The sequence below is a fragment of the Nicotiana tabacum genome, chromosome 19 (assembly GCF_000715075.1).
Source record: "Nicotiana tabacum cultivar K326 chromosome 19, ASM71507v2, whole genome shotgun sequence".
Classification (NCBI taxonomy): Eukaryota; Viridiplantae; Streptophyta; class Magnoliopsida; order Solanales; family Solanaceae; genus Nicotiana; species Nicotiana tabacum.
The window spans coordinates 90,423,413-90,437,388 of record NC_134098.1 but is presented as its reverse complement, the minus strand read 5'-3'; the positions used below and the strand labels follow the sequence as shown (position 1 = coordinate 90,437,388).

Below are 13,976 nucleotides of genomic sequence, written 5' to 3'. Positions count from 1 at the left end.
TTTTGTCCAAATTATTTGACTCCCTTTTTTCTCCAATTAAAAGTGCAAAATTTCAAAAATGAAAAAATATATATATCGTCCATCTCTTTTGCAAAACAAAAACATGTGTTTGTATTACTTTTTACACCTTTTATCAAAATTATTTGACTCCCTTTTTTTCTCCAATTAAAAGTGGGAAAAAGTCCATTGTCCTATCTCTTTTGCGAAATAAAAGAAGTTGGGTGGATGATGAACTATATAATCACGTTCGTTATTTCTATAGTGATAGCAATTTGGTATGCTAATGCAATTACTTAAATTAAATTAAAATATTTACTTAAAGAAAGAGAAGGAAAAAAGAAAAGGCAATACCCGAGAGTAAACAATTTGTTTAGAACAGCGATTACAGAAAATCGGCTCACACGCCGAATCGCATTGAAGGGTTTCCAGCATTTAAGGTAACAGCCACGTCATCAACAAGACATGATTCCGTACTTCCATCCTCCTTTTAACACGTGTTTAGGACTTCCAGCTCACTTCATTCGTTGCTTTCTGAGTCCTCTAAGTCTTGCAAAATTCTAGGACGACCCCCGTTCTTTAAGTTAGCTTCACTTCACTTGCCAAATTGTAGTCCCCCGCGTTCAAGAATTATTTTACTTTTGTCTTGTTCATACTTGATAGTAGTCACGTACTTATTAACATGGGAATCTTGTTTTGTGATTTATAAACTTTGTTACTTTTATAAAGGGTCAACTTTGTGATTACAAACTAATGCGGAATCTGTTCTTTTATGTCGACATTTTGATTGATTTACATCAAAATTTCCCTAGGAAATTAGTCAATTTGACAATTTAAAAAGTACATTTCTTCCATCCGCTTTAGACTAGCAATTTTTACAAATGATATTCTAACTCTAGTCGTCTAACGGTTCAGTTAAATGGGAAGAAATGATTTGTATGTTTAGCTTCAATTTTTCTTCTTATGCTATGACCAATAGCATTATGTCTACCATTGAAATTATCAATTCAACCATGGATATGGGGTATTGACGTTGTAGGTCACAGCCCAGCCCGCTAGTGATATTGTCCGCTTTGGGCCCATGCCCTCACCGGTTTAAAACGCGTCACTAGGGTCTAAGACTTGTTAACTTCTATGCCCAACATGCCTCTTGTGTGTGAGACTATGTGTAAAGTCAGGGGTGGCGGGCTAGGCTGTTACATTGTACCTCTCTGGCACAAAACAAAGATAAATTATACTTGAGATCATTGATCCGACTAAAGTCTAATGACACTTTGAGAAGAAAACTCATTTCAAAACCATCGACCACTTAATTTAACAAGTTTAAAACTCAGCTAGACAGCGCCATTTTCTGGTGCCAAGTTACAGATGGAAGTTGAGTTTTAGAGATGGTTTTAAAGAACATTATATGCTAGCTGATGCTAACATGACCTGTATTGGGCTTCAGGTTTTTAACACTGTCAAACTACATATACAATACATAAAATATTGTAGGTATGTTATGATACCGTAAAGCAGCCTTCCGAGGGCTGCTATCAAACTATAGTTTGACCTCTTTGCATCCAAAGTCATAGGGCGCTAGTCCTTTCAGCTCAGGTCCATTGAGCCTGTTGTGTGCAAAACTGAAACAAGAGGAAAATGTTATCACTTGTTAGGTCTCAAAGCACAAATTTTGAATCATGATCACATAAGAAGGTAAAGTCAGAAGGCAGTTCAGACTCTCATCAGAAAGGACCTTACTACAACAACAACAAATACAGTAATCCCACAAGCGGGATCTGGGGAGGGTAGTGCGTCCGCAGACCTTACCCCTACCTTGAGAAGGTAGAGAGGATGTTCCCGACAGAGAGGACCTTACTATTTCAGACTAAAAGAATTAGATTTCAAAAGGCCATGGAAGTCCAGGATTCAAATCCCACTAGATGCAAAAAATGTCGGGTGGTTTCTTCCCATCTGTCTAAACTATAATGACCAAGTTGTTTGAAGCCTAGTACCTGTGCTGGTAGGAGATAGTAGGTACATGGTAGATTAATCGAGGGGCAAGCTAGCTTGGAGACCACCGATTTCCCAAAAAGAAAAATGCATAGTATAAAGCAGAACCATTGATTTGCTCATTTCACTAGAAGTAGTAGAACTCATAACATTACACAACATTAAGAAAACATATGAATCTACCAGGGCAGCTCATTTTCTTTTCTGTTTAGGATTTGGATTTTGATTTTATAAGTCTGGTTGTGGCACAAATATCACATCTCTACTTATTACCATGATCTATCATGATCCAAGATGATAAATTTGAGGAACTGGTACACTTGGGGTCGTTTGTATCATCCTAATTCAACAAGTCAAGTCTGTGAATAGAAATAGTTTGTGAGACCAACAACCAATAGTCCCATAAAGATCCGAGGCATACAGTAGATGTGCAATTTACATTTTACAGGCTAGACAGTCTCATAAAGTCATGTAGTTGCACTCACACCAACCAGGATAAGAGTTTCACCAATCAGTACCAATCAACCAAATTTACCAAACTACTAACTAATGACTTGAGAGAAGATTATCTTTGCAATAGGTTAGATCAGATCAATAATGCAAGGCTCTGCATTTAGAACCTGTGTCTATGAACCATAAAACACAATTATTGCATGATGCAACTGGCCTTTTAATAGAACTGCCCCCCCCCCCCCCCAAAAGTGAAACAGCTAACAAAATGAAGCTTAAAATAACTTTCACCAATAGAATGAACCACTTCCATATCCGGGGATAGCTAGAGCATGTTACATGTTGTAAGTGAATATTCAAGAAGGAAGAAAAAATGACAGGAGCGAATACCCTTCCATAGGAAAGCTTCCAAAGGGGCCATCAACAGGGATAGTTCCACAAAGATCATTGTTAGAAACATCACTGCAACAATGAGATTTAAAAGATTCACTCAAGCAGAAATCAGTACCACATTGTTTGATTGTCTTTTCCTGTTTCGTAGCAAAATATGAAACTAAAAAGAAGGTTTCAAGCGGCTCGAGGTTTGCATTTAAAACAGAACTTACAAAACTTTAAGGTTGGGGAGGGTGGTGAGTTCCCTTGGAATCGGACCACTTAGTTTGTTGTCGTTTAACCGCCTGTAGTCATAACATGAAAAAAATTCAATCTTTAGTACATCAATGCCTGCCAAAAATTGTCAAACTCATGAATCGTTGAATGACAATACTTACAAAAATCTAAGAGACTTCAATTTAGCAAAAGACTTGGGAATGTTGCCTTCAAATCTATTGCCATATAGATCCATGCTAATAAGATTTTCCAAATTACCCAATTCCTTTGGGATTTTGCCTCCAAAGTTATTCCTATAAAGTTCCCTGCAATTTAGGAAAAAAGTTTGCCCGTCACCTTCAAGACACACAACAAAGTAGTAAACTTGCAAGTTAAGAAGCACACAAGAAACTTGAAGACAGAAACAACATTAATCTTGTGACAATAATCTATACGCATTTCTTTGTCTAACAAAAGCCCCTTTTCAGTTACTTTTTCCACGGTTTCAGTTCAGCCAACAGGAGATACTAAAGCTGAGACAAGAAACAAAAAAAAAGAGGTAAAAAGAAAAAATTACAGGTACTGTAGATTCTTGAGTTCACCAAGCTCTGGTCCTAATGTTCCAGAAATATTAGTATTGCCCAAATCCCTGCAAAAAATTCAACATAAAAAGAATTACTTATATGAATTGCCAATAGGGAACACAAAACAAAAGAAAAAAGTGACAGAAATTAGAAACTGGTGTTGCATCTTACAGGCGAATAACATGATTATTAGAGTCGCAGGTGATATGAAACCAGGTACAAGGATTAACAAGAGTAGGGTCCCAGCTTTGTAGAACATTTGTGGGGTCAGAGAGTCTACTTCTCAAAGCATGTAGCGCATTTCCTGAAAGATGAACACAACAAGATTTTTCCATTTCAAGATTTAACCTTTATTCTACGTTTATATAAGTTCATTTCAAGATTTAACTCAAGTCCCTTGAACTGAAAAAAAGGTATACACTAATGAATGAAAAGAAAAGAAAACCAAAGAGGGGTTCACATGGTAACATAAAGCTAAAAGCTTTAAACCCTAGGAATGACAAAAGAAATACATGGGGTAGAATAGCTAAGTTTTAGTGAATTTACCTTCAGAATTTGTGGAGAAAGCAGGGGACAGAGATAGAAGGATGGTGACAAAGAAGAAGAGAAAGGAGGAAGGAAAAGCCATTGAGAGAGAAGAAAATTGGTGGAAGTGAGAAGTCAAGAACTAGGCAAAAGTACAGGTAGTAGTAAAAGTAAAACCAATAAGAGTGTGTTATATGAGAAGTCAAGTCAAATTTGGAAGCTGTCCTTACTTGTTACTATTGACAGTGTTTGTTTGTACTGGGGATGAATGTTCACACTATCACTGTGAGCTTTTTCTAAGCGTGTCAAGTAGGGGCTACCTTTCATCAATTCATGATTATGACTTTTGTGTGTAACAAACTCTCAACTCTCAACTGAAATTTCAAACTCAATAATATTTCTTAGTTAATTAAATAAAAAATTTGTTTCTACCCTATAAGTCGGAACCTTTTTTAAAAAAAAAATCTTTTGGAACATTTAAGGTTTATTAATATTAAGAACTAACTGGCAAAAGATGAGGAAAAAACAGAGTGCCAGCTAAAAGATTTCTTTTTTAACTTTATCATGTAATTCTCCACCCTGAAAAATGTATTGTAAGTTAAAAGTTGGATTTTATAGTAAGTATTTATATTTAATGATCATTTTGGAAAAAGATACTCCTTAAAGTAGAAATTAATCTTTTAGTACTAACTTTTATAGGACCCAAATTGATGAAATCAAATAATGATGTCTTAGTTTCAAATTGGCTAGATTTGATTATATGAAGCTTCTTTATTTATTCTACTATATCTGATGTCCCATGCTGAGTAATTTGTTCCCCGGAGAAAATTATGAGTTCTCTTAAAATTAAAGGTTACAAGAAACTCACATTTCTTCCTACACTAACTTCAAGTGAGTTGAGACTTTCTTTCGAAAGTAAGATACCGACTTTCATAAAAGGGAAAGATCACATTAATTCCTAAAAAACTCTTGCCAAACATCATACTTTGTAAGTGTATAAACAACAACTAAGAGTTAATCTCACTAGCTTGCGAGACTAAAAGGATATGAATCATTTGGTTTCATGGCGTTCTATAACTTCTATTCTTGGTTAAGTCCATTTTGATTTCAAGAGATTGCCACGTTCTTTGAGAAAATTTCCTTTACATGATTTAAATTTTTTGTTCAAGACATGATTTTTAGGTTTACTTCAACTTTGGATCATTATAGTAGAATGCCTACATGAGATACAGCCAAAATTTTCTCACTTTATCCTTTATGTGATGCAATTATTTCTGATATTAGGCCTTAACATGTCACTGGTGAGGACGCTGACTTAACGGGTTGATTCCCAAAAGAAAGCGAACAAATGTTACAAAAAAAGTGATGACACGTCAAAAAGCTTATCAGAATCAATTCAGCCAAGTTCAGCTCATTCAAGTTTATAAATTCATACTTTGCTTTCATAACTGCCGTAATAAAAGCAGGTTTGTTAGTTCACAGGGATGAAGACAAACATCTCTACTGGTTTCACAACTCATTCATAAATAAATAAAAACTGATAGCCCGGTGCACTAAGCTACCGCTATGTGCCGGGACCACAAGAGTCTGCATTCCTGCAAGAGGTTGTTTCCAACGCTCGAACCCGTGACCTCCTGGTCACATGGCAACAGCTTTACCAGTTCTGTACAGATTTGCAGCACTCTTCTCTAAATTGTAACCTTCAGTGACACATTCTGAAGCGAAACAAAGTAGCATTCTAACTGTATTGACCTCAAAAAAGTCCATCTAGCACGAGACCACTATACGAGAATGTACAAAAGCATGGGAGAAGGAAAACAAAGAATTTACGAAATTTCTAATCTAAAAAACATATCATGGTTCTGTATGCTCATCCTTTAATCTGTCGCACAAGCATAATTAAAAGAAAGTGAAATGGCTCAGAGTTTCACACTTCCTCCACGGTTCTCTTCCTCTCCTCTTCTTCAGCCTTTTGCCAGGCAGCCTACAGAAAGAACATGAAAATGTCATAGGAGGCTGCAAAAAGAACATAATTTGCAGTAGTTTTGGTTATAAATCAGTATATGATAAAATAAAGAATAGTGCACTTGCCTTGTCCCGCTGAAGTCTAGACATATGAGGACGCATAGAGTTCCCAAGACTTAAGCCTCCCCAAGCTTCTTGCAACTCTCTCTCCCTTTTCTCTTTCCGAGTAACTGAATGTCTTACCTGATCATCATCCTCCTGCTTAACAGCGGCCATCTTTTCTCTCTCAAGTCTGGACTTGTGTTTCACCAAAATCTGGTCCAAACTGCCTTCACTGCTCCCCATTTGTTTACCAATCGTGTCCCTCTTCTTTACATTCATCAAATTGTCTTCTTCCTTTGCATGAAGAGACATTTTCTCTTTTTCAAGCTTCGAGACGTGCTTCACTAAAATCTTATCCAAACTTTCGCAGTCTGTTGCACCATTAGCTTCAATCTTTCTTTGACGTCTCTGTGCAACGTATTCACTTCTTGTGGATGATTCTTGCATTTTAAGCCTTTGCAAACGATGAACTGGCTTTACTAGGATCTTGTCCAGACTATCCGCTGCTTCTTTGTTTTCATCTTCGATTGACAATTTGCCTGCTGCCTTTAATGGTTGTTCTCCATTACAAGGATTTCCATCTGTATTTGTATCATGATTTACATTCTGGTCAACATTTTCTTTTCCTACCAATGAGGTAGTTTCAGACACATTGGCAATCGGTTCTGCAGTGTTTTTCCTATTTTTTGCTTCTTGAACTTCCTTTTCAAGTCTTGTCATATGTTTCACCAGATAATCTTCTAGTCTAGGAACTTCCATTTCATGTTCCTTTTTTCGACCAATTGCCACAATACCCAATCTGTTCGAATTATCGCCCTCTATTTCACCAATTTTCCTCTTAGCCTCTTCAATCTCTTTCTCAAGCTTCGAGGAGTGCTTAACAAGCACACTGCCAAAGTCAGGAACCTCATATGAATGCACATTGCTATTTGAAGCTTTACACTTGCTTTTTAACAACACTTCGGAGTTGTTCTTGGCCTCTTCAATTTCCTTTTCAAATTTTGAAGAAGGCTTTTTGAGAATACTTGCCAGATCATGGCCTGAATCATGAACCACTTTATTGCCAGATTTATCTCGCGTTTGTTCACTTTTTTCAGCAGCTTCACTCCTAGCATTTTTGGCTTCTAATACCTCCCTTTCGAGTCTTGTTAACCGCTTCACCAGAAACTTATCCAGGCTCGGAAGTTCCTCATTTGTCCTGCTTGTCTTCCCATCCAAATTATATCCCTCAACTGCTCCTTCTCCAATGGATAATTCTGATTTGTCATTAGCAGCGGACCCTGAAACATGCGGTTTGCTCTTTTCTGCTTCAGCTAGAGCAGCGTTCAACCCACAAGTTGCAACTATAGTGGCAAGAGATGCAAGTTCATCTTCTTGCAAACATCTAAGTCTTTCCAGCATCATTTCCTCAAGATTTGGCATATTAAACTTTTCACATGCTTGCCTCTTTTTATATTTCCTTTGCACAGATTTTGTCTCTGAATCTGTGACCTCAGAACAAAGGGTGACCTCAGAACAAAGGCTCTCAAATTCAGAAGCCGTATCTGATTCACATTCTGAAGAGAACTCGGACAGTTCTTGATGATTATCGTCTGTTTCAGGGTTCTGACTTATTCTGAGCAGCAGTTCCTTGACTTCATCTTTATTCATGGAAGGGCAATTAGCAAGCTTAAGAAGGGCAGCCTTAAGTGCAGTTGCTACTTGTTTATCCACCTCAAATGCAGTTTCAAAAGATGTTCCAACTGTATGAGTTGTAGGTCCTCCTCCTTTTGCCGGTGACTTTTCTATTTTGTAATGCTTCTGTGAGCAATCAGGAATGTCATACAAGATTACTCCAATAGCTGTTGCAGCTTCAAAAGCTTCTGCAGAAAATCTTTCTGCCTTTATCAGCAGTTGTTCTGCTTCTTTACAATCAATCCTGGATGGCAGATACGGAAAAGGTAAGTTCTGTTTCAATCATTCAACAATGTCTCTATCACAAACAAGTTAGGATTGGCTATATAAATTTTATGTATCCAATTTGCACATTTCACTCCAATACCAAATAATTAGCAAATCAATTTACTTAAAATTCAAACTTCTTCTTATACAGATATACAAATCTCTAACCAGAATAAAATACGATGAGGAGTAGCTAATTCAAACAACAACAACAAACCCAATGTAATCTCATGAGTGGAGTCTGCGTATACTATCTTGAGAAGGTGGAGAAGGTTGTTTCCAATAGACCCTCGGCACAAGGAAAGATGCAAAAAGAAGCAGTAGCAACCGACCATAACATCAACAGGATAACAAGAAAACTTAAGCGAAGGAAACAACATGCAGTAATAGAAAATCTCGAAAAATAAGAAGTACAAGACTAATCCTAATACTACTGTGTTGGACAAGGAAAACACACGATTACCTACTAACCAAAAACACTACTAACCCCTCCGGTAAAATAAGAATAGCCCCCATGTTCTAACCCCCCTTTTCTCCCATTAGCAAGAACCTGTTTCAGTAGCATATCCTTAAGGAATTGAAACAACTGCTTCAGATATAGTATCAGGAAGAACCGTTTTTGGAGCCTCAATCTCCAGATCTAACGTAAGTGTAACAACAACTACGCGTATGTGAATATTAAAAAGCTCACCTTGCTGCTTGAAGTATTCGGCACCATGATGCTTCAATCAGTGCAGCCTTCCGAGCTTCCACAGCTCTTTGAGCAGCTTCCCTTACTGCAATTTTTTCTCTCAATACTCTAGAGTAGTGAGGATTAGCATCCCCTAAAGTCTCATCAAGGGTTGAGTTCATTCCATCCACTTCCTGAAAATTTCGTAACAGGCCAAAAACACCATCAGTACCCTTCTGTATATTGACGATTAAAAAAAAAGAATGCACAAGCATATAAATATACCTGGAGCATTTTTATTTTCCTCTTCAAATACGAATCCACTTTCTTGCGAGGGAACCAATTTATAGGCGAAGTTTTGCGATGAGGGGGCTTTCTAATTTGTGATGCAGATTTGTTTAAAGAAACTAAATTTGACTGGCCACCTTCTTTCGTTGCCTTAGTCTGCACAATTCCAAAACAACAAAATGAAAAACCAAAACTGAACAAACACCAAACAAAGCGAACATCTGAGAAAAACTTTCAATGCAACTAGATTCGACAGGCAACCTTCTTTGATTGCCTTATTTTGCACTACCCGAAAGCAAGAAAATGAAAATACCAAAGTTGTAAATATACCAATCAAAGTGATCATTTATGTGATTTTGTTTAAAAGTAATTAAATTTGACCGGCCACTTTCTTTCGTTGCCTTAATCTGCACTATGCAAAAAAAACAAAACTAAAAACCAAAATTGGAAAACACCAACCTAAGTGAAAATCTAAAAAAAAATTCAAAGCAAATATTCTCATTTGGTCGCTTACTTTGATAGCCTTGTTGTGCACTCCTCAAAAACAAGAATATAAATGAACAACGGAAATACACCTTTAAAGTGAAGACTTGATATATCATACTATATACCTAAACTTACATAATTACATTTTCATGAAGCCTACTTAACAACTGACTTCTTTCCCACTCATAATCGATCACACCGAAGAGTTAAGTTTCGTCATTACCGTTATACCCACATACAAAATCACATTTTTTAACCAAGTGGCTAACGATAGATTAGAATCAAGATTAACATTGGGGGGGGGGGGGGGGGTCAAATTAAATCTTTCTTCCTAATTAAGAACAAGGGTTTTGGAAAATCCCCCAGAATCAGAAACAGACCTAACTATAAAAACACATAAGGAAATTTGAAAATTATCTTCTAAAACTAAAGAGAATTACTATCTAAGAGCTGGAAAAACCTAAGGGTAACGGGTGGTACCTTTCCGAGTTTGGAAGTAGCCGTTGTAGAAGCGGAGGGACTGTTCTCCGAACTAGAAACAGTGTCATTCATCGGCTTCTTTTCAATGCAACCCATATCAAAACAGCCCAAATCCATTCTCCAATAATTAAGTTGATGGAAATAAAATCTTTACTATGCTTGTAGAAGTATAAAAAAGTAATTGATCAAATGGAGCAGAGACACAGAGAAATTAGAGCGTTTCTTGAATATGAATTGATATTGATTTCTGAAGAAAGAGGGAGTGAAGAAATTGTTGGGCTGAGACTCTTGGATTCCAAGGAGAGGGTATAGCTTTTGAAGGAAACTATCCGTTACAACCGATCCTTTCGCTCGCAACGGTCCTTTTTCTATATAGTACTACGCTACTATATTTTTCCCCCCTCTTTTTCCCCTTATAATTTCATCTAAAATTAAATAAATAGACACTCCTAATAAATTCAGGAATTAAAAAAACATACTCCTATTAATAAAACAGGGAGTGTGAGATTAGTGTTACAATTTCAAAATGGTTATAATTTCATTCCCAATCAAGTGATTTGCAAGGTTCACATTTTGCTTATAGTTTTTTAGTCTTTTTTTTTTTCGTCTCTTAATCACTAGTTAATCCTAGTGTAATTCACTTAATCAAATCTACTTACTTTAAAATTTCGTCCTATCAAGTCAGATTAAGACAAACAAATAAATATTGACGAAATACTATTTTGTATTTTGTTTGTTTTATTATATTTAGGGTGTGTAAGATAAGTGTTACAATTTCATAGTGGTTGTAATTTCATTCATAGTCAAGTGATTTGCAAGGTTCACATTTTGCTTATAATTTTTTCGTCTTTTTATTTTTTTTGCGTCTCTTAATCACTAGTATATCCTAGTATAATTCACTCGATCAAGTCTACTTACTTTAAAATTTCATCCTATCAAGTCAGATTAAGACAAACAAATAGATATTTACGAAATACTATTTTGTATTTTGTTTGTTTTATTATATTTAGGGAGTGTAAGATTAGTGTTACAATTTCATAGTGGTTGTAATTTCATTCATAGTCAAGTGGTTTTTTCGCCTTTTTTTTGCGTCTCTTAATCACTAGTATATCCTAGTGTAACTCACTCGATCAAGTCTACTTACGCAATATAATAATATTTAATAAAATATATAACTCACTTTAAAATTTCGTCCTATCAAATCAGATTAAGACAAACAAATAGATATTGACGAAATACTATTTCGTATTTTGTTTGTTTTATTATATTCAGAGAGTGTAAGATTAGTGTTACAATTTCATAGTGGTTGTAATTTCATTCATAATCAAGTGATTTGCAAGGTTCGCATTTTGCTTATAGTTTTTTTTTGTCTTTTTCTTTGCGTCTCTTAATCACTATATCCTAGTGTAATTCACTCGATCAAGTCTACTTACTGAGATATAATAATATTTAATTTTATATAACTTACTTTAAAACTTCGTCCTATCAAGGATATATTTCATGCATGTAATACAAAAAAATAATTATTTAGGATAGATGTATGTTTTTAATATACATTAGCGTTATATAGGCTTGAATACTATTTTCTCATTTTTTACTTTATGAATTTAAACTTTAAAGGGTAAGGTATTTGGCCACCGAAAGTTTGAGAAATCTAGTTGAGTAAGCTTTTGAGTGTTATAGAAATAGTTAAGTGACTTTTTTTACAAAAAAAAAGAAAAGAAAAAAACTTTACTAGGTAATTTCAAATAATTAACTGGCCATTTGAATAATGGACTTATTCATTATAAAAGTCAAGTTTTGCTCGGAATCGATTTTTATATTATGTTATAATATATGTCATCTATAATAACACTTTATTATAGCAATAAAAAAATATCGGAATAAACGAGGTTATTATAAAGAAGTTTGACTGTATTACGATATGTATCTGACTATTTATTCTTTCAAAACATACATACAGTGGATTACTTATGAAACCATGTAATAATACATTATTTTGTCACGTAGTATTTAGTAGTAGTAAGAGCTAGCACTGGTTATTTTTGGAAGATAGGAAAATGTTTTGGCCTTAAATCAATAGCGATGCGTATAATTGGTAAAGTGATGGGCAATGGGAAAATCAGGATCAGGTTTGTCAACACCATCTTCACTCCTAAGCCAATAAGTCTGAGGAAGAGAGGCAGCACCATTTGGTATGTCATCCATTACTCGTTCTTGGCCTACTGGAAAATATATTCCTGTTCGAGGATGTGGCATCCACCACGTCGACCCTTTCTTTATCTCCTCCTCTTCCTCCTCCTCCTCATTCCTCCATATTTCCTCCCTCCCTGAAAACGTACTGCTCATCCTACGTTTAATTTGATGCATTTGCTGTGACCTGCATCAACCATTCTAACTTTTTTAGTCACAAGTATATATATGTATACGAGGGTAAATATTTGGCTATGCTTATTGACGATAAAAGCCACGTTTACGTTTAAACTTATTTGGCATCCCTACTTGGCTTTTTGGTCAAACTTAATGAGTTTTTCCCACCAAATTTATGTTCCGAAGAAAGTGACAAAAATTAGTTTAGTGACTTTTGTTTAAAAAGAATCGTAAGTTGGAAGCAATCTGAGATATCCAATAGTTTTAGTGTACGTTTCTTTTTTCTTATAGTAAATTTGTCAAAATTAAGTTAATCAACATGCAAAATATATAGGTGTTTGTATATCCAGGCTAAGGATGGCGTTTAGCATAGAATGTCATGTCAGTGCTAATTGCAAGAATTGAGGTACTTGTATATCAATTATTGTGAACTCAAGGAAGATATATATCCTGCTAGCATTTGTGAATGATTTAAGATTAAAGAGCTAATAGTACCACTAACTAAGATAGTACGATGCATAAGGAAAAAAAATTTCTAAGCAGGCCAATTGAGAGAACAAGAAATAAGCAGTCTAACCTAATTAGTCGTAATCTCTGTGGAAACGTAGTGATTCCAGCTGCAGTTATAGGCATCTGCTCCGCTTGATAAACCGAACTAGAAAGCTGTAGCAATGTAATGTTTGTAGGGTATTAAGGCGCTTATATATATATACAGGACACATTAATTGACAAGCTAAGCTATATTTCAAGTGTTATGTCGAAGGAAAAGAATATGATTCTGTGCTACTCTAGGGTGAAGGTTCCTAATGAAGTTTGCTAATCTTGAAAGCCACAAAAAAAGTAAAAAGGCAAAGGCACTTTTCTATGTGGTTATTTGTAATCTCGTCTTTTTTTTTTTTGTTTGTTATGATAAAGTACAAGTTTAATTCTTGCACTGGCGATGAACGTGCTGACGCGCCACATTAAGGGGAGGTGCCATGGTGTATCTTATTTGCAGATCATGACATAGTGCTAATAGATGATATGCGTTGTGGGGTTAACAATCGACTGGATTTGTGGAGGTAGACCCTGGAGTCTAAAGATTTCAAGTTGAGCAAGACAAAAACTGAATACTTGGAGTACAAGTTCAGTGTGGGGACGCAGGAAACAAAAGCGGAGGTGGCCCTTGATACACAAGTCATCCCCAAGAGAGATAGCTTCAAATATTTTGGGTCTGTTATTCAAGGGAACGTGGAGATTGACGAGGATGTTACGCATCGTATTGGAGCGAGGTAAATGAATTAGAGGCTTGCGTTTGGTTTTTTGTATGATAGGAATGTGCCACCTAGACTTAAAGGCAAGTTCTACAAAGTAGTAGTTAGGGCGACTATGTTGTATGGAGCCGAGTGTTGGCTAGTCAAGAAATCACATGTCTAGAAGATGAAAGTAGTAGAGATGAGGATGTTGAGATGGATGTGTGGGCATACTAGGAAAGAACAGATTACGAATGAAATTATTAGGGACAAGGTGAGTGTGGTCCCCGTGGAAGACAAGTTGCG

The 13,976-nt window shown here is 35.9% G+C and overlaps 2 protein-coding genes across 3 annotated transcripts; both read right to left on the bottom strand.

Annotated features, from left to right (window-relative positions):
- Nucleotides 1-1,284: 1,284 nt before the first annotated feature.
- On the bottom strand, nucleotides 1,285-4,315 carry LOC107771258 (leucine-rich repeat protein 2). Of its 2 annotated transcripts, XM_016590599.2 has the most exons (7): nucleotides 4,158-4,315; nucleotides 3,783-3,915; nucleotides 3,605-3,676; nucleotides 3,210-3,353; nucleotides 3,045-3,116; nucleotides 2,830-2,901; nucleotides 1,285-1,619 (listed from the first exon to the last, which is right to left on the bottom strand). In XM_016590599.2, the coding sequence occupies exons 1-7, from the start codon at nucleotides 4,237-4,239 to the stop codon at nucleotides 1,538-1,540; spliced, it is 657 nt and encodes a 218-aa protein (XP_016446085.1). In that variant the 5' UTR covers nucleotides 4,240-4,315; the 3' UTR covers nucleotides 1,285-1,537. The 2 variants fall into 2 exon arrangements, with proteins under 2 accessions (XP_016446085.1, XP_016446086.1); XM_016590600.2 differs by lacking the exon at nucleotides 2,830-2,901.
- Nucleotides 4,316-5,545: 1,230 nt separating this feature from the next.
- LOC107771257 (uncharacterized) lies at nucleotides 5,546-10,452 on the bottom strand. The gene is made up of 5 exons (XM_016590598.2): nucleotides 10,069-10,452; nucleotides 9,100-9,258; nucleotides 8,836-9,008; nucleotides 6,228-8,121; nucleotides 5,546-6,120 (listed from the first exon to the last, which is right to left on the bottom strand). Exons 1-5 carry the CDS (start codon nucleotides 10,183-10,185, stop codon nucleotides 6,064-6,066), a joined length of 2,400 nt encoding a protein of 799 aa, XP_016446084.1. The 5' UTR covers nucleotides 10,186-10,452; the 3' UTR covers nucleotides 5,546-6,063.
- Nucleotides 10,453-13,976: the final 3,524 nt, after the last annotated feature.

Excerpts from the sequence above, each read along its gene's own strand:
- LOC107771258 (XM_016590599.2), bottom strand. The coding sequence starts at position 4,239 with ATGGCTTTTCCTTCCTCCTTTCTCTTCTTCTTTGTCACCATCCTTCTA. Across the intron at positions 3,916-4,157 it reads TTTCTCCACAAATTCTGAAG|GAAATGCGCTACATGCTTTG; the intron begins GTAAATTCACTA and ends TTCATCTTTCAG. Across the intron at positions 1,620-2,829 it reads GGAAGCTTTCCTATGGAAGG|TTTTGCACACAACAGGCTCA; the intron begins GTATTCGCTCCT and ends CTCTTGTTTCAG.
- LOC107771257 (XM_016590598.2), bottom strand. The coding sequence starts at position 10,185 with ATGGATTTGGGCTGTTTTGATATGGGTTGCATTGAAAAGAAGCCGATG. Across the intron at positions 9,009-9,099 it reads GGAAAATAAAAATGCTCCAG|GAAGTGGATGGAATGAACTC; the intron begins GTATATTTATAT and ends CGAAATTTTCAG. Across the intron at positions 8,122-8,835 it reads CGAATACTTCAAGCAGCAAG|GATTGATTGTAAAGAAGCAG; the intron begins GTGAGCTTTTTA and ends TCTGCCATCCAG.